The following is a 23,882-nucleotide window of genomic DNA, read 5'->3' as shown; positions in this document are numbered from 1 at the left end:
TTGTAAATGCCCCGAAGCTCCACAACATTGATATGAAGAGATGCTTCCTGCTCTGTCAATAAACCTTGTATCTTCAATTCCCCCAGATGTGCTGCCCAACCTATTGTGGAAGCATCTGTCACTATGATCCTCTCTAAGGGGATGTGGGGAGAACACAAGCAAAGAGAACACCTTGGTATACTTTGCATTGAACTGTCCACCACTGAAGGGAGTTCAGAACCACTGGATGCACTTGGACCAGCCCATCCAATACCTGACAATTTGGGCAACAGACCAACCTCCACCAGGTTTGAAGAGGACGAATGTGAAATCTTGCATGTGGACCATGTAAGTGCACGCAGCCATATGACTTAACTTCAGGCACACTTAGATGGCAGTAGAAGTGTGAAAGCAGAGAGACAGATACAGGCAACAAATTGCCTGGAATTGCTCATTTGGTAGGAATGCCCTGGATCTTATAGAATCTAGTAGGGCCCCAATGAACTTGATTTTTTGAGTGGTATTAATGTTTAACCTCCCCTCATTTAAGATCAGACTCACATAATTGAAAAGGTGTATTGTTGTTGCCCTGGAATTGAGGGGAATGTTACCCCAGAATTTGATCAAGCTAATTGCATCCATATTGTGTGCATTCAGCCACCCTGAATTAATAAAATAGACCACCACATCGTTAAGGGTTAATTTGGACAAGCCATGCTTCTGGAGATAAGGTCAAATACTAGCTGTAGGCATGCAGTTTCTGCTAACCAGAATGGGAGGGGAGAAAAGAGTCAACAAACTGAGACTGAAAGAAAATAAGTGGATGGAGACATTGAGTTTGGGCACCTTTGATACAGAAGCTTATTATGACTAAGATTGTTAGGAATGTTTTGTTAATAAGTAGTTTATTGAAGTTAGGAGAGGTGATGAACCTGTAGGGGTTACTATGAGCAGTGTGTTTTATAAAGGTTAGTTATAAAAAGACAATAGAGTGTACTTTGGAACAGTTCTCTGAGGCTATCCCGAGAGACTTTTTCCTGATGCCATACTCCCTGGCAGGAAAGAGAGTGTAGTGAGTAATTAGCAGCAGGTCAGCAGTAGACAATCTCAGATTCTAGGTAATTATTTGAGATGTTCTAAACCTATTGCTTATGTCTGTGTGCTTAAATTTAATAAATAGTAGTTTTAAATAAGAGCATACTTATTTTATCAATTTTCATCATCCAGAAGCACTGTGTTCCTATTGATTTATTCCTGACACCGCCTGGAGTGAAACAGTTAAGTTGCCACTGCTTTGGGTTCTGAAAACCCTGGGTAACAATGTGAACTGAACATGCAAGAGGACTTGTCTTGACTTGACCCTCACTAATCAATTGTTCAGATACGGAAAGATGTGAATTGCTCTTTTCCTGAGGTATGCAGTCACTACCACCATGCATTTGACAAAAACACGAGGAGCTGAGGACGGGCCAAGTGGAAGCACAGCATACTGATGTTGACCTGCCGTGACAAGTCTCAGAAACTTCCTATAGCTTGAGAAAATCATTATGTGGAAATAAGCATTTGAAGATCTGGGGCAGCAAACCAGTTGTGAGTTAATGCAAAAAGGATCATTGCTAGAGTGACCATACGGAATCACACGTATTTGATGTGGAGATCAAGAATTGGCCTCATCCCTCCTTTGGGTTTGGGGACCAGGAAATATTGGGAATAGAATCCCTTTTCCCAGTGATGCAGCGGGACCGCCTTTATAGCTCTCTCTAAGCACGTAGAATTTAGACCAACTGAAGAAACAGTGGCTCACAAAAAGGGTTCTTGAGGAGGGACATGGTAGGAGAGATGCAGAGGAACTGAATGGCATAATCTGAAGGTGCTTAGCACGCATTTGTCAGGGATTACTGTATCCCAAGCACCACCATAAAAGCAAGACAACCTATTCCCAAACTGAAGAGATGGGGGCACCGAAGTCACAAATGGAATGCTGTCCTGGACCTGAAAGTCAAAATGGCTGCTTACTCAATGGAGGACAATGTGCTGGGCTTGCTAGCTAAAATTAGACACAGAAGGCTTCCTCCTCTGCAATCTATGCCCTTTCCTAGAGGAGTCCTGCTGCTTAACAGGGAAAGATTACTGCCTTAAAAATGGCTGTGAGCAGTACTGTTGCTGCTGACTTCCGTAATTATGCCTCCTTCTGGACAGGGTTTAAACCCCTAGGAAACGAAGTGGCCCAGCAGTCCTTAAACAAAATGTAAAGTCTCATCAGTTCTCTCCAAAAACAAAATGTGACCATTGAAAGGTAAGTCCCTGATACACTGCTGAACGTCAAGAACTATGCCAGAATTCTGCAACCATAAGGCCCTTCTCATAGTCACAGCTGATGCCATACAGTAGAACTTCAGTTACAAATACCTCGGGAATGGAGGTTGTTCATAACTCTGAGCAAAATGTTATGGTTGTTCTTTTAAAAGTTTACAACTTAACATTGACTTAATACAGCTTTGAAACTTTACTACGCAGAAGAAAAATGCTACTTTTAATCATCTTAATTTAAATGAAATAAGCACCGAAACAGCTTCTTTACCTTGCCAAATTTTTTAAGCTTTCCCTTTTACTATTTTTTTTAGTAGTTTACATTTAACACAGTACTGTACTGTATTTGCTTTCTTTTGGTCTCTGCTGCTGCCTGATTGCATACTGCCATTCCAAATGAGATGCTTGGTTGACTGGTCAGTTCATAACTCTGGTGTTCGTAACTCCGAGGTTCTACTGTAATTCTAAAAGAGGTGTCCACCATATCCAGGGCCACTTGCAATGAAGTTTTGGCCACCAGATGGCCCTCTCCAACAAACACCTTAAATTCTTCCCTGGAGGTTTCTGGCTTGAATTTTGAGATAGTGTCTCAATTGATGAAGTCATATCTAGGCCAGGTCTACCATAAAGACTTATATAGGTATAAACTACATCGCTCAGGGGTGTAAAAAATCCACACCCCTGAGTGACAGTGATATCAGCCTAGCACCCAGTGTAGACCGTGCTATGTCAGAGGGAGAGCTTCTCCCATCAACATAGCTATCGCCTCTCGGGGAGGCAGTGTTAGGATATAGATATTCAGGCCTCTCTGCAAAAGCCTGTACTTTAATAATTTAGGTGTATTCTTATCACTTGGCTAGTTATAGAGGTATAAAAGAATCAAAATCACTGTCTGCCGGTGTAAGGGCCTTCTCTTACTGTGACAGTCTGAGACCCTGTTCTTAGGCTAAGGCCTTTGGCTAAGCAACAGAGGCAGCCATAAGCTGGGAAGCGAACGATCACATCCTGTCAAGGTTCCTCCCCCACTCTGAACTCTAGGGTACAGATGTGGGGACCTGCATGAAAAACCTCCTAAGCTTATCTTTACCAGCTTAGGTCAAAACTTCCCCAAGGTACAAAATATTCCACCCGTCGTCCTTGGATTGGCCGCTACCACCACCAAACTAATACTGGTTACTGGGGAAGAGCTGTTTGGACGCGTCTTTCCCCCCAAAATACTTCCCAAAAACCTTGCACCCCACTTCCTGGACAAGGTTTGGTAAAAAGCCTCACCAATTTGCCTAGGTGACTACAGACCCAGACCCTTGGATCTTAAGAACAATGAACAATCCTCCCAACACTTGCACCCGCCCTTTCCTGGGAAATGTTGGATAAAAAGCCTCACCAATTTGCATAGGTGACCACAGACCCAAACCCTTGGATCTGAGAACAATGAAAAAGCATTCAGTTTCTTACAAGAAGACTTTTAATAAAAATAGAAGTAAACAGAAATAAAGAAATCCCCCCCTGTAAAATCAGGATGGTAGATATCTTACAGGGTAATTAGATTCAAAAACATAGAGAACCCCTCTAGGCAAAACCTTAAGTTACAAAAAAGATACACAGACAGAAATAGTTATTCTATTCAGCACAATTCTTTTCTCAGCCATTTAAAGAAATCATAATCTAACACATACCTAGCTAGATTACTTACTAAAAGTTCTAAGACTCCATTCCTGGTCTATCCCCTGCAGAAACCAGCATATAGACAGACACACAGACCCTTTGTTTCTCTCCCTCCTCCCAGCTTTTGAAAGTATCTTGTCTCCTCATTGGTCATTTTGGTCAGGTGCCAGTGAGGTTACCTTTAGCTTCTTAACCCTTTACAGATGAGAGAAGCTTTCCCCTGGCCAGGAGGAATTTCAAAGGGGTTTACCCTTCCCTTTATATTTATGACACATCCTCACATTCCAAACTAGTCACATTGAAATAAGGTGCTATTGGGCTGTTAGAATACAATCCTGTCCTGATAGTGCCTATCACCTCCAGAGAAAGGGAAGTGCCTAGAAAATGTAAAAGGAAACTTAGTTTGATAGCATCCTGTCTGGCAAGAACTCATTTATCAATAGCTGGGATGTGAAATCCTCACTTCTGTTTTGTCATTATAGTTCCCACTTTGCTATTGTTTATTTGCATGGTTTCTGTCTGGTTCTGTGATTGTTTCTGTCTGCTGTATAATTAATTTTGCTGGGTGTAAACTAATTAAGGTGGTGGGATATAATTGGGTACATAATCATGTTACAATATGTTAGGATTGGTTAGTTAAATTTCAGGAACATGATTGGTTAAGGTATAGCAAAGCAGAACTCAAGTTTTACTATATAGTCTGCAGTCAATCAGGAAGTAGGGGGGTGGAGGGTGGGCATGCGGGTGGGGGAAATGGGAACAGGGAATGGGGCTGGGGAAATTGGAATCATGTTTGGCTAAGGGCAGGAATGGGAACAGGGACACAGGTGTAAGGCTCTGTGGTGTCAGAGCTGGGAAGGGGGACACTAAGAAAGGAAACTGGAATCATGCTTGCTGGAAGTTCACCCCAATAAACATTGAATTGCTTGCACCTTTGGACTTCGGGTATTGTTGCTCTCTGTTCGTGCGAGAAGGACCAGGGAAGTAAGTGGGTGAAGGAATAAGCCCCCTAACAGGCAGATTAACTAAGCCCACAGCAGAAGCTCTCCTGTCAGCCTAGTAACTGCACCTTCACTAAAGTGCTATAGCGGATCAGCCACCCCAGTGCAGCTGCGCTGCTATTTATGAAGACAAGTCCATAGATAACAATGCCTGCTGATTTACAATGCACATATGTAATTATAGTCTTGTAAGTTTCTCACCCTCCATCCCCGGCAAGTCCAGCCTCTTAGATTCTTTGTTCTTGGGGGTGGATTCGTATTTCCTCTGTCATGATTGGTCATTTACTGCTGTTACCATAAGAGAGTTAGGGGCTTGATGGGAGCAGAAGCAGTTGAATCCCTGCATGAGAACATTATAGCGCTTCTCAGAATGCTTTGCTGTAGGTGGTAATGAAGATGGGGTACTCAACAAGGACTTCGCAAACTCCAAGAAGGCTTAGTTTACCTGGAGAGCCACCATCCCTGGAGTTGACACCTGGAGAATATCCAGCAACTTGTGTCTTCTCCTGCATGAACTCTGCCTGAATGCCCAAGGCAGAAGCCATACACCTCAGGAAATCCTTAAAATCTCAGGAACAGGTGAGGAAGAGTCATCTGGAGAGGATGAGGAAGAGTGCAGGGCCAATAGAAGCTCCTGTATGAGAGAATCAGTCTGGACCAGTCAGGAGGAATGAACTCAGACTATGCATGTAATAGAGGTGACTCAGGACAAGAAACGGCAGCCAGAATGGGCAACCTTGCCTTGTACTGCATCAAAAAATACGATTTGGCAGACCAAGGACTGTACTAAGGATTCCAAGGAGGCAACTGGGAATAGGGATAAGGCATTGGTGACCAATAGGTACTAGGGCAGGGGCTCCTATCCCTACTGCGAGAACCGTGCCAATCTCTATACAGACAGTGATTTGAGGATGGTCCTGAGGATTTCCGAGAACAGTGCTTCAAAAGGCGAGGAAGAAGTGGAAGATGTCCGCAAACTCTGTCTCGACAAGACCAGCAAGTTGTCCACTGGTAGAGGAGGAGCAATCCCCATCAGGGCAAGCAAATGACCTTCCTCATCCAAAAACCAGTATGGAGATGGCATCAGTACCAAGGATGAACGAGCAGTTGGTGCCTCCAGTACCAAGAGAGGCATCACAATTCCACACAGTATTAAAGCAAACGAGGGAGGTACTGCGACACCCTGGCACCCCAATATTCACTGTCATGTAATTAGGATATGTTTTGTACAAAAATATTCCTTGTGAGGTATCATTCTAAAAGTCTTGATCTGCTAGACAGTAATATCTCATCGGATTGTATGTGCTATTGTTGTATGTGAAGTTTTGAAGTTTGGTTATGTATGTGTTACTGAAACACGTTGTGAGGTTGAAAACACCCACACGCGGTCTTTTGAATACAATAGTAAAAAGGCCAAACAATATTAATGGCTTGTTGAGGAAATGCACACAAGCACAAGGATTACCCCAGGAACTGTATACAATAGAAACCTCTCAGAGATAGCACTACACAATGGGAACTGTTTGACACAGGTCACAGCAAAAGAGCTTTCCAGCAAGTGAGAAGATGATATAAAAGGATGACAGTGAGATCATGATGGTACCTTACTCCCCCTACAACAACACACCTGGAAACACCTGAGGAATAAAGACTGAACAGGGGCAAGTGATGGTCCCCAGCTAAGGGATTGCTAGCCTTTGTATGAAAACCTGGGAAAGCCAAGGCAGCTTGTACCTTAAGAATCTACTAGCCTGTTTATCACTCAGGGTGAGAATTTGGTAATTCATATCCTACCTATCTAGTGTGTTAAGCTCAGTTTGTGGTTTTGTTTATTTACTAAGGTAATCTGCTTTGATCTGTTTGCTATCACTTATAAATCGCTTAAAATCTATCTTTTGTAATTAATAAACTTGTTTTTGTTTTGCCTAAAACCGGTGTGTGGAAATTATAACTTGGGACAGAAAGCCATCTCTCTCTCTCCACATTGAGGGATGGGGCGAATGTTATGAGCTTATGCTGTACAGTTCCTCGTGCAGCGCAAGACAGTATAATTTTGGGTTTACCCTCCAAAGGGGGGGTACGTACCTTAGGAACTGGGAGGTGTCTTAGCTGAGCCTTCCCATGCAGAGCTGATCTCAGTATCTGTGTGTGTAGCTGCAGCTAGGTGTGTCCCTACCTGTGTGCTGGTGAGACCGGGAGCCTGTCTGCATCTTGTCACACCCTTATAGGGTGAAAAGGGAGCCCAAGCTGGTGGGTCAGGCAGGCTCAGTGGTACCCCAGTTCCAGGCGGCACCCCAGGGAGAGAACCCCTCACAGGTACCAATCCCAACGATATGGTCAGCAGCAAAGACATAGTCGGTGCTGAAGAAAGCATCTGCACCAGTAGGCTGCTCGTTAAGAAAAAGGATGTTGACCGCAACTCTGAACTCCAAGTCTTAGGCAGAGTAGAGTACGGTGCTGACGAACAAGACATGCGGTCAGACCACATGGTGCTGAGGGCACAGCAGAAGCAGCGTCCCTGGCTGCCGAATGCTCTTGAATTATTGGGGAATCAGGCTAGGAAAGGCAGAGCAGGTCTGACACCGCCTGGTATGCCAATGGCGTACAATCAGTGCCAACGCTGACATCATTGGTATTGGACTCAACAGATGACACGGCCAATACTGGAGATGGTAGTACAATGTCCAACTCATCTCGTCGTGATGCTGGGAATTGGTGAGACAGCCCAGCTCCAACCTGCGTACTGGAGGAATTATAGTGCCAGCCAGCACTCCTCTTAGAAGACGAAGAGAAATCCCTGAGTCCTGGAATGGTCTTGGTCCATCTTGTTGAACCTCTTCCTTGGAGGACTAGAGGAAGGTGAATGAACCCCCTTTCTGTTATGTGAAGCACCAGACTGTGTTGGAAGCAACATGTCATCTCTGAATGAGAGCGCAAGGCTGGACAGTCTGTGGAGATCCCTAGTACCAAGGGGGCTCGGGGGGATGACTCATGGCCTGCTCTAGAAGGTGCTGTGCTTCAGATGCAAATAGCTTGTCACCAGTGTTCTCTTTTTAAAGGACTTGGCAGATGAACTCCCTTCTTTAGATGTGCCCTTTTCCCAGGCACAACAAACACTGCGCATGGGGGTAACTAGTGGGGACAGACACCCCACATGACTGACAAGGTTTAACCCTTGGGTTAAACTATGGGTATATCTACACTGCAAAGAAAAACCCTAGAGCCCTGCAGGGTGGGAGGGTCCCAGAGTTTGGGCTTCAGCCCGAGCCAGAAGTCTATCCAGCAGTGAAAGAGCCCTGCAGCCTGAGTCCCCGGAGCCGGAGTCAACTGGCATGGGCCAGCCATGGGTTTCTCTTTGCTGTGTAGACATACCCTATCCGTCTATCCTACCTACTATGACTCAATTTAAGCGTACTACTAAACTAACCTATATACAATAAAGGCCCCAAAAAACAGATAGAGTGAGGTAAACTACCATGTCAAATGCTCCGACTCTAGTGGCAGGTGGTGAAAAGGAACTGAGGGGATTTGGGTGGCACCACCCTTAAATAACCCAGGGAGGGGCTAAGGGGCTAGAGTACTGCCCCTACAGGTATCACTAGGCAAAGTTCTCCAGCACACCTGAGTGGAATACACATCTGCAACCACCCTAAAAAGAATGGTTTCAGAGTAGCAGCCATGTTAGTCTGTATCCGCAAAAAGAAAAGAGTACTTGTGGCACCTTAGAGACTAACCAATTTATTTGAGCTTAAGTTTTCAAGAGCTACAGCTCACTTCATCGGATACATTCAGTGGAAAATACAGTGGGGAGATTTATATACAAAGAGAACATGAAACAATGGGTGTTACCATACACACTGTAAAGAGAGTGATCACTTAGGTTAGCTATTACCAGCAGGAGAGCAGTAATAGCTCTAAAAAGAATGTGCGTTATAGTTAGGATGGCTTATTCTAGTCCTCATTTTCAGTGGGTTAAGCTTTCGGCACAGAAAGATGACAGTTTTTTGAGATGCTCCTCTCAATCTGAAGATGATTGTTTCCAACTTCTGAAATTCTGTTCACTGATCTAAGCGTGAAAAGCTTGTTCAGGCACTTGTTCACTCAATTCAAAGACAGTTTTACTTAACTCTCAGTACAGTCTTCAGTGAGGAATGGAGTATTATGCTACATTTTGAAGTGGTAGTTAAGAAACAAGGCACTCTGCATGCTGTTTCCTTATGATGCAGCAAGTGAAGTTTTATGTGTGCATATAGAAAGTGAATATCTGCATATTCCAGATAAATGCCTCTGTACTCATTTAAATTAGGGTTGATGACCAGTAACTAAGTCACTATGGTTACACGTGGTTAAGCAAGAAGGATTTGGCCAGATGTGTTGAAAATGCACAGGAGTATCTGAACCAGACAACTTCTCCAAAACATTTCAGAATTCCATGAGTTTTTGAAAAAGCATGATTACACCGTACATTTGATCACATAAAAACTAGCTGAACATGCCAATTCTGTAGCTACATGCGTTTAAAACTATCTCAGTCAAATATCTTGCAGATACCAGTTAAAAGCCACACAACAGTATGACACTCAAATAGATATTAACTAAGACTCCCAAAAAGCCTAATAGGCTTGGCCCATAACAAAAAATTAGGCCCATTTAGTTTTAAAAGCATACATGCAGTTTTGTTCACAAATTCTATGCAAAAACACCTGATGTGCGTGCACAAGTCTAGGATTTTTGCAGAATACTTTTGCATGCAACCCAACTTGCCTAAAAAACTACTGATGTGCATATAAAGCTCATGTAAGGGTGCATGTGCTCGTCTATAAAAGCATAAGGCCAAACTTTTAATTTGTACATTGCTATAAACTATATATGCCAATTCTGAGAAACTGTTTTGGAAGCGTATATATATGTATTTCCCACTAAAGACCCTATTCCATACAAAGTTCCCATGTCTACTTAAATACATCTCAAGACAATATTTATGTTAACAAACTGATCAGAGTAGCAAGGGCAGTGGTCTTTTAAAGAAGAATACTAAAATTGGATTAATATTGCTCACATTGAATATTTAAAGTCTGGTTGTAAGCAGAAAGTTCTGAAACTTCCCAATGTGAAGAGTTAAGACTAAATATATTAATAAGAAAATTAAAAAGCAATGCAACAGTACTTACAAACTAACCTGCAAATTGCAAGCAGACCAGTGAAGACATGAGTCAAAGCAGTGGTTGCTATTTCAGCTACAGCACCTACGTAGTACAGTTGCTTCTTGCAGACACTCCCGAATCTGTTAATACGCTTTGTTCAATTTTCATATTTACAAATATCAAGTAACATACCTCTACATTCTCAGCTTTGACCTCTTTCTGCTGTTTTCCTCTACTTGTTGACTTTTTTTGTTGTTGGTTACCTAAGGCTGAACAGATTTCATGCCAATTAAAACAGATAGCTTATTTATACAACATCTTTCATCAGAAGGTTTCAAATTATTATAGAAGTATGAAAACACAAAAAAAATAATGGCATGTCACAGTGGTTACAGACAAGGAGTAGTTAAAGAAAAGTTGTACTGTTTATACAAAAAGATGCTCTAGGATTTAGCAGCATGACAAGACCCATGCTACTAAGAACCGATATCAATTTCCCGCCCCCCTCCAGAACACAAGATGTTAGTCTTTAAAAGGATTTTTAGCTCCCCATGGGGCTAATACTGAAATATCTAAGGAATTATACTATTCCAGCTTCCCCCAGATAAAACGACAGAACACTCAAAATAAACACTGCAGTATTTCCTTAAAGATTGAAGTGACATTGTCAAATAGTTTTGAGTCCAGAATTTGTTTTACTTTCCTCTTGCCACGTGGACATACTAGGATTAAAAGTCACGCATGATTACTTGATGTTAGCCATCCATATGATCACAACAGTGGTAGTGGCCTGTTTAATTCAGGGGGTACTTCCATGCATAATGGGCAGTGTGAAAGAAAGTGTTACATTCTGACAGCTATCTTGAGGACAAGAAGGGATAACATTATTAAACATTTCTCTCTCAGAGCCTCAAAGATTGGGGTCCCACTGTTCTGGGCAACATACAAACACCGATGAAGAGAGCAGCCCCTACCTCGGGCAATGTATTTCTTTTGATTTCTGTTACTAGACAGAGATAATTTATAACGTAAATATTTTAATGGTGATACAACCAACTAGCAGGACATTAAGCCAGATAAGAAAAAGCACAGATGTGCCAGCCTTTAATTAACATAAGGTATAAATACTTCCATATTACTGTATTTCCCCCAACTCTCTCTAATGTTGACTTTTGCATATTGAGTTAAACATTGAAATAGAGGCTGCAGTTACAAGGCCTTCTTTCACAGGAGAAATTACTGATTTCAACATTTAGACCCTTCCTTTGTATGTCAGTTTGATACTAAGTTTTCTGTGCCACCTCTGAACACTAAGTCTTAGCTGTACAAGCTGAAACAGTTTTTCTATGAACACCAAGAATATAGGAGTCTTACTGCTTCACTTACTCATGGTCGTAGCTGGCTTTGACATCTGTTTGGTCAGAGTAGAGGAGGTTGATCTTGTGATTCTTACATTTGAGGGTGTAGGGAGTTCAGGTTGCACCACCACTGCAAGGAATATCATAATTCCTAAGGCTATTTCACCATAACTTGCAAGGAGGCAACATTAAAACAATATTATCAATCAATTTAGGTCCAAAGTTCTGGTTTCATAAAAGCCAGCGGTAAATGCTTTGGCATCAGCACCAGATGGCAGGTCGCCAGATTTTTCTCTATGCTAATGCAGTTAGTGCTCCCAGAGCACTGAGGGCAGAGATTAATCCTTGCATCAGGACAGTGCTTTGAGTTGCCAAAGACCGCACAAAACCTCAGAATGTATTATGGCAGTGTTTAGAGACCCTAATGGAGATCAAAGCCCATTGCACTAGACACAGTACATATGCAGAGTAAGAGTCCCTGGTGCTGAAAGCTTGCAATACAAATAGACCAGACCAAAAAAAGTGAATATCATCCTCATTTTACAGACAAGGACTTGACAAAGAGTGACTTGCCCAGGCTCACACAGGAAGTACATGGCAGAGCTCAGAATTAAACCCAGACCTCCCAAGTCCCAAACTTGTGCCTTAACCACAAAGCCATCTTTCCTCTAAGAATAAGTCTTTGAAAACAGTTTTCAGGCAAAAAGCTTTAGCCTAGGATCTGAGTGGATAAAAGTTATTGATTTATTAAAAAATAAATCATATGCTTTTTAACAAAAATAAATCTGTTTACAATTAAATTTATGACAAGCTAGGCTAAGGCCTATATTTACTATCACCTATTAAAACCATTGAAAAAAATTAAAAATATGCTGAGTCTACTTGCCCTTTCTACTACACACTAAGTAACAAGTTAAAGGCTGCTTTTTATAAGCAAAAACATGGTAACTTTTGAGGTCAAGCTTTAAAATAAACGACATAATATTTGTCATATACTGCATCAAGTATCTATATCATTTTCCATCTTTATAATGGAGTCAATGTTAGTATTTTGTTTTTCCCAAACAGTACTCCTCCCCTCATTGTACAGAAAAGCTTATTAGGAATTTTTAGTTTCACTTTTTTTCCTTCTTATGTATCCAACACAGTACAGTAGTTTTACTTAATGAAAAACAATATTCAAATGCTGTTTGTGCATTTAGTTGAACTACAATTTCTAAATGCAGCTTGACAACTGACTTTTTACTCAGATTGTTATCTCGTAAATTATGAGCCTTTTAAGAAAATAACTAAAGTACTAACAGAAAACATAACTAAAATCAATTATTTAAATTAAGGTTTGCTACTTGCTGATTTAAATAATTAAAATCAGTGATTTAAAACAATCCATGTTGGAAACTACTCAGATTTTTAAGTGAGTTTGAAAATTATAGACAAATTATCTAAGGTATTTAAGGCACCTATATCTCAGTGATATTTAAGGACCAGTGCCTACTCTGAAATCACCCTCTCTAGAAACATGTTGCAAGTATATGGAGCCATCACACAGGAAGTCCAATGACCAGACAGATACTGCTGGCAAGAACCATTTCTTAACGTATGTGGCTGCTTAGGGTCACATTATATCACTGACCAATGCAACCAGTACCAAATACAGCCACATTCATCTAATTGCCCTAATATCTCACACGGGGCATGAACTTTCTCCAGCATGCAAGGCAAATTGTTTAATCTGTAAGCCATTTAGCCTGCTCTCTTCAGAGCCATTTTTCAATGTGTTGAGCCACTTTAGGAACTTCAGTTTGAACAAACTCATTCACACATTATAACATTATCTTTTTCAGAAAAGGACTACACTTTGTGTGGGACACTTGCAAAACATGGTCTCTACATTAACATCTGTATTCTCTAAAGATTTTCTGTTTCAATGACAAGATGTTCTATGGACAGATTTTTTTGTCCACACTACTTAATAAAACCACCTATATTTGCACATTATCTTGGTTTGAGCAGCTTGTTTGGTAAAAATTTACCTGTTTTTTTACTAGTCTAATTTGCAACCTACTCTGGACTGGATAACAGCAACCTGGCTGTATTAAAGCCTTTTGCCAAATCTATACTGAAGTTAGTGGTGGTGAGCATATTTTGCACACCGATTGTTCACAATAATTAGAACTTCCAGCTTTGCTCCAAAACTATGAAGGCAAACTATGATTTGGGTAAAGATGCACTAACTATACAATGGAGCCACAACATAGGGCAAGAGAAGGTATAATAGGGACATAGGGAAAGAGAATGAAACCCTGGAGGCATGAAAACATGCAGCAAGCTACAGCCAGTGTCAAATTATAAAACAGTCTTAGTCTGAAATCCTTCTCAAGGCACAACCAAAGAAAGAAAATGGTCAAAGGATATCAAAAGAGAGGGGCTTGGATGCTGGAGTGCTTTGCATGAGATCAGGCATGGCTGAAGTCTGTCCGATAGGCACTACTTCACTGACTGTGGTTAGGGGAAAAAAATCTAACCTTTGAACACAGAGATGGCATAGGTACTACTGGTCTGGAGAGGGTGCACACCTACAGGTGACTCAGTTAAAACATCAAGACCTAGGGGAAATCCTGCCTGGGTTGTGCTGGAAGTGTGGACTTAAATGGAAATCAGGTGGACTAGTTATTTTTGGAGCACAGGCTTTTACAAAGTGTATAAGCAATGTTTTTCATTAGTTTTAACAGGACAATTTGAAAATAACATCCCCTGTAGTATTCATAAAGTGAAACTGAGCAGTCCATTTTGCTCAAGCAGAGGGAATTGTAAAAAAATAACAATGTAAATAGGAAAAAAGTAAATTAGACTGAAAATTCACTTTTTCATGGCTAGTAGTATGCTAGGCAATCCATGTCCCAGTGCTATGACCTTTTAACCCAGTGTCCACTTTCACATGCCAAACCATTTTACATTCCTACCTTTCTTTTTTTCAGTCACTTTGTCTGCACATGTCTGTCTGCGTCCGCTTTGGGTAGGGCGCACACTATGCCCATTGGTAGCGTGGTCAGCATAGATCTACAAAGAATGTATGTTTTGTGAAACTTCACCTTTCTAAAAATAAGGAAGACTAATTCTTTCCCCTTCTTTCATATTTCCTTTGTACCTCTTCTAGAAAGTCCTGATTAGTGTCACACTGATTTTAAGTGTTTAAAATGAGAGATTAAGGGAACCAAAACAGCTCATTTTTGACACTTCTCTCAATTTTACATTATACTTCTGACCCTTTCTCAGTTGGATGGGTAAAGAGTGAAGCGAGTCCTTGAACTGGGTTTCTAAATTACTTTGGAAGCGGGTACTGATTTCTGCTGGACCTTTATGCACATGTAATGCAAGTTAGATGCCAATTCTCAGAAAACTTAGTACATGAAGTGAAAGTTATTAGTAGAGATCCTTCAAATGTAAGTTCACATTATGTAAGACAAGATTGCTAGAGAGTCAAAGTGTGACCTCTTTCAAAGATTATTTCAAATTAATTTGCCCCCAAAAGTATATAGCTGGTGCCCCAAAAAAGGTAGATAGTCCAAATACAACATTCAATTAAACCAACAGCAAGACAGTATTATAATGTTTCACCCTTGTAGAGTTGTTCACAGCAGAGAAAGTTAGTCATGAAAGATGTCAGAACTAACTGCATCTGAAATGCACAAAGTACTCTAGTCCGTAAAGAAGCAAGTCATAACGAAGCAGAACATGGGGTCAAATAAACAGCACATAGTATAATTTAGAGAGTTTAGCCCTTGATTAAAGTATTAAGTGATAATCAAGTTAGGCATGAAAGGTGCAAGACAAAAACAACTCTGAACTCATTCTTGCTGACAAAATAAAATGGAACTGGGCCTGGACCCATCACTCCAAAGGTCCAAAGTGCTGCAGTGGGATACTTGCGTACAGTCAGTCTTTAAAAATTCTTGAACAGGGTTCTCATTTCAGATTTGGGTAAAGATGCTCAGTTGACACATTTGCTAGTTTCATCACTGAAAATTATCAAAGCAATATGCAGAGTAAAGAAAGGAATGGTTAGCATTCTAAGCATCAGATTTGCTATTTTAGACTCCCTAGAGCCCAGCTAGAATCTAGACCTATGGCTAATTCAGTCTCTCATCCTTAGAAGATTAAATGAGTAGTATGCAATGTAACGTGTGAGGACCTTTTAAATGAGACATTAAAAACCAAGAGATCTTGTTCCACTGTATAAGAACATAAAAATCCATGGCCTGTTTTGTAGAAGTAAACACCTACGGTGCACCTAGTGTTCAGGGTGGTCCTCAACCCATTTATGCTATGAAGCCAGAAAGTAACATAGAATGAGAAAATACAGGTTAGGAAAGGTTATTTATCTTCAAAGATCTGTATACAAGGCTCATCATAGTTCACCAATTCTCCAAGCCAAAGTAATGGCTAGTGAATGACTTGGTAGGAGGAGGAATTTAAAACATGGGAAGATGAACGGAGCAGAAAGAAGTTGGAGAGACAAGGTGGGTGAGGTAGTATCTTTTATTGGACCAACTTTTGTTGAGAGAGACAAACTCTTGAGCCACAGGTCTGTGGCTTCAGGTCTGTGATGAAGAGCTCTGTGTGGCTCAAAAGCTTCTCTGTCTTGCCAACAGAAGTTGGTTCAATAAAGAGATTACCTAACCCACCTTGTCTCTCTCTAATATCCTGGGATTGATATGGCCACAACTACACAGCATAGAGAAAGAAAATCCTACATATTTGTAAGCTACGTTATTTGTTAGTACAGCAGTTTTCAAAAAAATTTCATAGTGAGAACCAGATATTGGATTGTCTCATGAACCACCTTTCCTTTGTGATCACATATCATCCGTGGGCTAAGTAGAGCAATTGTTTTCTATGAAAAAATAATATTAAGAAAGTACTTTTGATTTATACAGAACTAAGCTGGTTTTCTTTAGTGCAATATAGCAGGTGGAAACAAGAACAGGCAGCACCATGTGATCAGTCAGCTCCTTGGGACTATAAGCAAGTGCTTTTTCCCTTATCTGTAAAGCTTCTTTACAATAGTTAGAACTGTCAGCTCGGCAGTAAAGTTTTGAATGTAAGTACACATGACCCAAAACTAGGGATTTTAAAGGAATTACAACATTCACAGTTATTACACACATCTAATTCTCTCAATTTGTAAACGAGAAAACAGAAGACAAACCATGGACTGCTGAGATCTAGCCGACATAACAGTTTGTTCCGAGTGGCTCTTTGTCTTTGATCTTGTAATCCTTGCAGAAGAAGTAGGAGCAGCCTAGACCCATCCCCAAAGAAACAGAAGTTAGCATATTCCTTTTCCCTCTCCCTAGTTGCAGCAATTAAGAAGACAAGGCTTTGACATACTAAGGACAGGTGTATACAGTAACTCCTCACCTAAAGTCGCCCCGGTTAACGTTGTTAACATTGCTTATCAATTATAGAACATGCTCCTTTAAAGTTGCACAATGCTCCCTTATAATGTTGTTTGGCAGCCGCCTGCTTTGTCCACTGCTTGCAGAAAGAGCAGCCCATTGGAATTAGCTGATGGGGGCTTGGAACCAGGATGGACCAGCGCCCCCCTGTCAGCTTCCCACACCCCTAAATCCTCTGTATGGCAGCCGCTTAGCAGGCTATCAGTTGCTGGCAGTTCAGCTGTCCCTCCCCCCACTGCCATGTGCTGCTCCTGCCCTCTGCCTTGGAGCTACTCCCAGAAGCCTCCTGTTTGCTGCGTGCGCACGCTAACGTCAGGATGTCCCCCTTCCCCCTCCCCACCACTTACCCCATTTCCATAGAGAGCGGAGGGGGAGACAGGGGACGGGACCACACAACTTTCTGGCAGCAGCAGCTGTCAACTTAAAGGGGCAATGTGCATCTCTCTCACTCACACAGGGTGCGTATCTTTCGGTCTGCCATGCTGTCTCCCTTCCCTCCATTTATGCTGCCTTGTAGAGTGTGAGGCTACATTAACAACGTGTTAACCCTTGAGGGCTCAGTCGAGTGCTAGTTCATCATTTAGCCAGTAAGGCATTCTCTGGGAAATATCTCACCCTCTTCCACCCTCTGACTTCACCACCTCAACCAAGCTTCACAATCATCATTGCTATGTATAGTATTAAATTGTTTATTTAAAACTTATACTCTGTGTATATATACACACAATATACACACACACACTATAGTCTTTCGTCCGGTGAAAAAAATTTCCCTGGGACCTAACCCCCACCCCCCATTTACATTAATTCTTATGGGGAAATTGGATTTGCTTAACATCGTTTCACTTAAAGACGCATTCTTCAGAAACATAACTACAATGTTAAGCAAGGAGTTACTATACTACAAAGATTTGCCTGTAGTGCTATGCTAGTTAATCACACCCCTGAGAGCACTATGTAACCACCACCCCCATGTAGATGCAGCTTATACTAGCAAGAGACTCCTTTTGCATTACAGCTTATGTTGTTTGGGGACATGGTTTAAACTATACCAGCAAAAGTAATTCTTTTGTCAGTATATGTCTCCACTCCACTGTAGGGCAGACTAGCTCTAGGTGCTTCTGTCCTAGTTCAAGAATGTAAATTTATACACCATAGAAATCTATTCCACTTTGCTTATAAAAAAGAAGGCAAATCACTACTGGTATAACATTGACTCTATTAGTGTTACACCAGTGATGAAGGTTTCAGAGTAGCAGCCGTGTTAGTCTGTATTTGCAAAAAGAAAAGGAGGACTTGTGGCACCTTAGAGACTAACAAATTTAATCTGAGCCCAAGCTTTCGTGAGCTACAGCTCACTTCATCGGATGCTTATGCTCAAATAAATTTGTTAGTCTCTAAGGTGCCACAAGTCCTCCTTTTCTTTTTACCAGTGATGAAGTTAGTCCTCAGTTTTTGAATTAGTAAAAATGTTATGTACAATTTCTATTAATTTCTTACTGTATGATAAAACAATGAAAAAAACACATATAAAGCATTATTTAACATGTGCCATTGAAGACCGGTACAAATTTTACTCTTCATTACCTTCTCCTTTGGCTTGACTATCACTGGGTTCTGTGGTACAAATGGAAGAAAGCCAGGTACATTAGGTCTGTAAAGTCCAACTTTAAACACTCCCCGTTTAGCTTTCTCTCTTTGTTGTTTTAGTTTTCGAAGTTCTTTTTCCTCTTTGTAGCGCTGGAGCATTTCCTTGCGCTCATTTTCACTTTTACTGATGGCTCCATTTGTAGTTTGTTCTATGAAAAGACAGAAATGGACATTTTACAAAATTCTGAAGATACTTTACTCTCTCAAATTTTGTTACAGTATAACATGACCAGAATACTAATGTTGCCTGGAAGGTTACATAAGTCATTGGATAAATATTTAGAATTCTATTTAAGACACAAGAGGATGATGCTGAATTGCAACAGAAAGTTGCCCTCACTGTTTACTTTGAGATTATGCCTGCATTACAAGTTTCAGCTAAGGGTTTTTTGTCGATTATTATTATTATTATTTATTGTGTATTAGTGCTAGGAGCCCTGGTCATGGACCAGGGCCCCAGTTGTGCTTGGCACTGTACAAACATGAAAGAAAAAGACAATCCCTGCCCCAAAGAGCTTACAATCTAAATATAAGACAAGAGAAAACAGATGGGTACAGATAGCATAAAAGTGAAACTTGTATCCATCCAGTGGAATTCAGGTGCAACCCTAAGGCAAATGAGGAACAAACCACAGAATCTGTACATCTCATAGCAAGTCAGACTAAAAGAAGTGAAAGCAGCCAAAAAACTGCAATGTTTTATAATTGAGGAGAACAAATCAGATAGTGATTATGTGAGAGATTAAATACTTATGCAAACTTGAAGAAAAAAGACACTCATCTGAAAAGTTTGTACTTATTGATATAAGTATCACCTACGATGACTAAATGAAAGATATTTTTGTTTTTCAGTTTACTTTGTGCCTTGTGCAAGTCAGTTTCACCGTTTGTTCTATATAGTCACTTTCTCCCTGGTTAAAAAGACCCTTAAGAACATCAGAGCAGCAAGTCACAATTTTTAAAGGTATTTATTAGAATGTCTTATTTTTTTATTTAAATACTCTTTCAACAAGTTCAGACGGATAATACTGCTTTATGAGAGGGTCGGGGGCTGCTCCATACGGCTCCTGGAAGCTGCAGCACGGGCCCGCTCCGGCGCTCCAGATGGGAAGCAGGGTTGGGGGCCGCTCCACGTGGCTCCTGGAAGCAGCGGCATGGCCCCTCTCTGGATCCTACATGTAGGGGCAGCTAGGGGGCTCCCCTCTGCATGCTGCCCCTGCCCCAAGCGCCGCCCCCGCAGCTCCCATTGGCTGGGAACCTGCCTGCAGATGGGGCAGCGTGCAGAGCCACCTGGCCGCACAGGAGCTGGAGAAGGGACATGCCGCTGCTTCCGGGAGCCACTTGAGGTAAGTGCCGCCCAGAGCCTGTACCCCTGAGCCTCTCTCTGCGCCCCAACCCCCTGCCCCAGGTCTGATCCCCCTCCTGCCCTCCAAATCCCTCGATCCACCCTCCTGCACCCCTCATCCCCAGCCCCACCCCAGAGCCTGCACCCCCAGCCAGAGCCCTCACTCCCCCCACCCCGGAACCCTGCTCCTCTGCCCCAGGCCAGAGCCCCATCCTGCACCCTGAACTCCTCATTTCTGGCCCCACTCCGGAGCCCGCACCCCAACCCTAATTTTGTGAGCATTCATGGCCCACCATACAATTTCTATTCCCAGATGTGGCCCTCGGGCCAAAAAGTTTGCCCACCCCTGACCTACAGAGTCGTTGCCTATGGCTGCAATATGCTATACCTTCCTGGAATCTGTTTTGTTACAGGGCTTTGCAGCTCCGGAACAGTGGAGCTGCAGGTTTTTGCCTAGAGCTGGAGAGGAGCCGGAGCACAGCTCCAAAGCCCTGGTTTTGTATCCGAGTTCCTGCATGTCTGCAGCAGTGCACTTAACACAGTATCTTCATATCTCCTCCCCTTTGTTCTCCTGCTTGGGACTTTTCCACTTTGCTTCCCTGCAGAGATGGAGAAAGTAACTTGCTCTTGGCTGCTAGTCATTAGGAGTTAATGGTCCAATTGCTGGGTCTGCCATTCACATGTGTTAATTCCAGCCAGTTCTTGTTAAGATACCTTGTTCCAAACCAGGCCCTTTTGTCTATGGTACATCTACGCTGCAATAAAACATGGCAGCCATAGCTGCGGCTGGCCAGTGTCAACTGACTTGGGCTCAGATTGTGGTGACTAAAAATTAAAGCAGACATTTGGGCTGGAACCTGGACCCGAATCCATGCGAGAGAGGGTGGTTCCAAACATATACACTGAAATTTTCAGCCCCACAACCCAAGCTCTATGAGCCCGAGTCTATTGATCTAAGCCAGAGGTGGGCCACATCCGGCCCGCGGGACCGTCCTGCTCAGCCCTTGAGCACCCGGCTGGGGAGGCTAGACCCTGGCCCCTCCCCCGCTGTCCCCCCTCCCCCACAGTTACACTGCCACGCTGGCAGTGCTCTGGCCTGCCGCTCCTGTTGGGCAGGACGGCAGCGTGGCTGGCTCTGGCATGGTAAGGGTGCAGGGAGGTTGGATAAGGGGCAGGGGATCCCGAGGGGAAGTTGGATATGCGTAGGAGTCCCGGGGGGCCTGTTTGGGACCGGGGGTGTGGACAGGGGTTGTGGCAGTCAGGGGACAGGGAGTGGGAAGAGGGGGGGTTGGATGGGGGTGGGGTTCTGGTGGGCAGCTAGGGGTGGGGGTGGGGTCCTGGGAGGGGGTAGTCAGGGGTCAAGGAGCAGAGTGGGTTGGATAGGTTGGGTGTTCTGAGGGGGATAGGAAACGGGAGGGGATGGATAGGGGGCGGGGGCCAGGATGTTTGAGGAGGCACAGCCTTCCCTACCCAGCCCTCCATACAGTTGCGCAACTCGAACGTGGCCCTCCGACCAAAAAGTTTTCCCACCCCTGATCAAAACTCTGAGACTCAGTGCCACATATTTTTTTATTGCAGTGTAGATGTACCTTCTGTGACATCCAGCTGTATGTCCAGAGCAGAAATCAACTGTACAGTAAGGGCTTGTCTATACTACTGAGCCTTTGCCAGTATAGCTATGCCAGCAGCGGCCCCAGAAGCATTCTGTTGACTCAGTTCAGTCTAAACCAGGAATTCTGCCAGCATAGCTATGTCAGCCTGCTGCGAGGGATTCTTTTCCACACTCTTAACCAGCACCACTTTGTAGTAGAGGTGCAAATATCACCACTCAGTGGGTAAACTGAGTCACCCATCCTGTCAATAAAAAGAATATCAAAACATTCCTGCATTCTCCACAGCATTTTACAGACATTAGTATGTGTTATAAGCACATTGGAAGGTGTTATAGGTGGTTGTAAGCCAGATATGAGCAAATGATTGAGCTGCTGGCTAGACAATTTATAGCGGTCATTATTTATTAAAACATCTACTAATTGTAGACAGCTTATAAATGGAATCAATAAAACGTGCCCACAATAAGATATGCATGAAATCCAAAGCAGGTTGAAGAATGAACTATGATCACTGAAATGGGGGAAAAAAGGGAAGAACTGTATATTACTCTTTTATCTATTAATCCAATTAATAGTTAGTAGAACTGGACTGGTAGCCAAAGGACTCAAATCTCCCATTATCCAATTTATAATGCTCACCTCCACACACAGTTAAATCCCTATGACTGCAAATACAGCTTCTTTAGCCATAAACCAGCTTAAAGAAATTTAAGAAATATTTTAATGCTGAACAGTACTATAAGCTTTTACTCACTCCGTTTAGCTGTGGTCTTTTCCTGAGAGCGCACTTCATTTGTCTCGTCCAGCTTAGGAAGTCCCCTGTCTTTCGATAACTGGACATTGACATCTGCCAGTCCAAACTGTCTGCTCCTTTCAAATTGCTTGTGTCTGTTCTCCTTTTGAATCAGAGACTTCCTGCGTGCAACTTTTGTTCTAAGCGTTTCTGTGCTCAGATCCTTTCTATATCGATTGGCAAACTGGGATGTAGCAGCCATCTTAACTATCCTAGAACAAGTTTATAAGGAATTAGGAAATAAGACAAATGATCAAGTTCTGTTACAAGTTTATTCTAATTTTACATTAAAGCATTTTCAAATACACACTGAAAGCTTCCAAGTATCTAATTTTTGTTAGAATTTCAGTAATGGCTCTTCACTACAGCCATATGCATCAGACATTAGAACTACTTTTAACCAGTAGATCCTAAGCCACTGGCATCCTACTGTTCTGGTAGGGTAGGCTTTTGCCACCGGACTGGTACTTGCCTGGCTACCCTTACTGGGTGGCGTCCTATACAACCACACCCATTCACGCTAAGGAATCATACAAGTAAACCAAAACACTGTAGAAGCTACTTAGAAGCCATAAGGTCATCGACAATTTAGATTATGAACTTGTTGGGGCAGGGACCTTGTGGGTTGTGAGAGTTCCTAGCACAGTGGGGCCAGGACAGTTGATGGGGCCCATAAATGCTAATGCAATACAACTAACTAACTAACTACCATCACTGTAGAGAGACGAAGCGGGTGAGGTAATATCTTTTATTTGACCAACTTCTGTTGGAGAAAGAGACAAACTTTGGAGCTACAGAGATCTTCAGGTCTGGAAAAGGTAATCAGAGCGTCAGGGCTAAATACAAGGACAAATTGTTTAGCATAAGGGGTAAACACGTTCCAGGAGACCTTTAAGATGAAGCAGGCAACTCACATCTCTGCAGTTACAGAACAAAGGATAGTTAGACCGGGCCTAGGCTAGAGGATTAGGTCGGTTTGACTACGACCCGTCAGAACCGCTCCCCGGCTCTGCAACGCTGGAGTTAGTGGTCCCCCTGCCCGGTAACCCGGGTCACCTCCCTTCTTGCAGGGTAGCTCCACGCCCCCACCCCCAGGTGCTGGAGGCCCCCCCCGGGCGTTAACGGCTTCGCTCGGCGCTGGATTTTGCGCCCCGGAGGCGCTCCTCTGCAGTGAAACCCGGGGGGGGGGGTACTGCCAGGGAACAGAGCCCCTCCCGCGCCGCCGCCCTTCATACCTGTGCCGGGCCCAGAGAGAGACCCCAACTCCCCAGCGCGGTCACGACCCGGCGGCGCGCGGCTCAACCTCCCCTTCCGCGGGCCCCGGCTCAATTCAAACCTCACCCCGCACACCTCATTGGCGCAGCCCAGCCCGCCGGCGGCCGCTCATTGGACACCGCGAGCTCTGTGCCTGCCGCTCACTGGCTGTCGTGAGCCTCGCCCCCCTGGGGCGGTCATTGGTTAGCGGGCGCGTTCCCGCCGCCGAAGCCCTTGCTGGGGCAGGCGGGGAGCGGCCTGTGATTGGTCGCGCCGCGGGGCCGTGGGGAGGGGGAAAGGTCTGTGTGAGC

At 43.1% G+C, this 23,882-nt stretch overlaps 1 protein-coding gene and 1 non-coding gene across 4 annotated transcripts in view; both read right to left on the bottom strand.

Moving 5' to 3' along the window:
• Positions 1 to 23,674, bottom strand: part of DLGAP5 (DLG associated protein 5) — a 50,145-nt gene extending 26,471 nt beyond the window's left edge. For all 3 annotated transcript variants that reach the window (XM_077819588.1, XM_077819589.1, XM_077819590.1), the window contains exons 1-7: positions 23,553 to 23,674; positions 22,279 to 22,529; positions 18,504 to 18,715; positions 16,667 to 16,759; positions 14,421 to 14,517; positions 11,486 to 11,587; positions 10,292 to 10,368 (exon numbers count right to left, since the gene is read on the bottom strand). In XM_077819588.1, the coding sequence (XP_077675714.1) occupies positions 10,292 to 10,368; positions 11,486 to 11,587; positions 14,421 to 14,517; positions 16,667 to 16,759; positions 18,504 to 18,715; positions 22,279 to 22,519 (822 nt within the window). In that variant the 5' untranslated portion in view covers positions 22,520 to 22,529; positions 23,553 to 23,674. The remainder of the gene's footprint in view (positions 1 to 10,291; positions 10,369 to 11,485; positions 11,588 to 14,420; positions 14,518 to 16,666; positions 16,760 to 18,503; positions 18,716 to 22,278; positions 22,530 to 23,552) is intronic.
• LOC144267195 (small Cajal body-specific RNA 14) lies at positions 12,985 to 13,118 on the bottom strand. Its single transcript, XR_013346565.1, has one exon.
• Positions 23,675 to 23,882: the final 208 nt, after the last annotated feature.

Source organism: Eretmochelys imbricata, chromosome 6 (genome assembly GCF_965152235.1).
Source record: "Eretmochelys imbricata isolate rEreImb1 chromosome 6, rEreImb1.hap1, whole genome shotgun sequence".
Lineage (NCBI taxonomy): Eukaryota > Metazoa > Chordata > Testudines > Cheloniidae > Eretmochelys > Eretmochelys imbricata.
The sequence above is the reverse complement of the archived record's forward strand: the minus strand, read 5'-3'. Positions and strand labels throughout refer to the sequence as shown.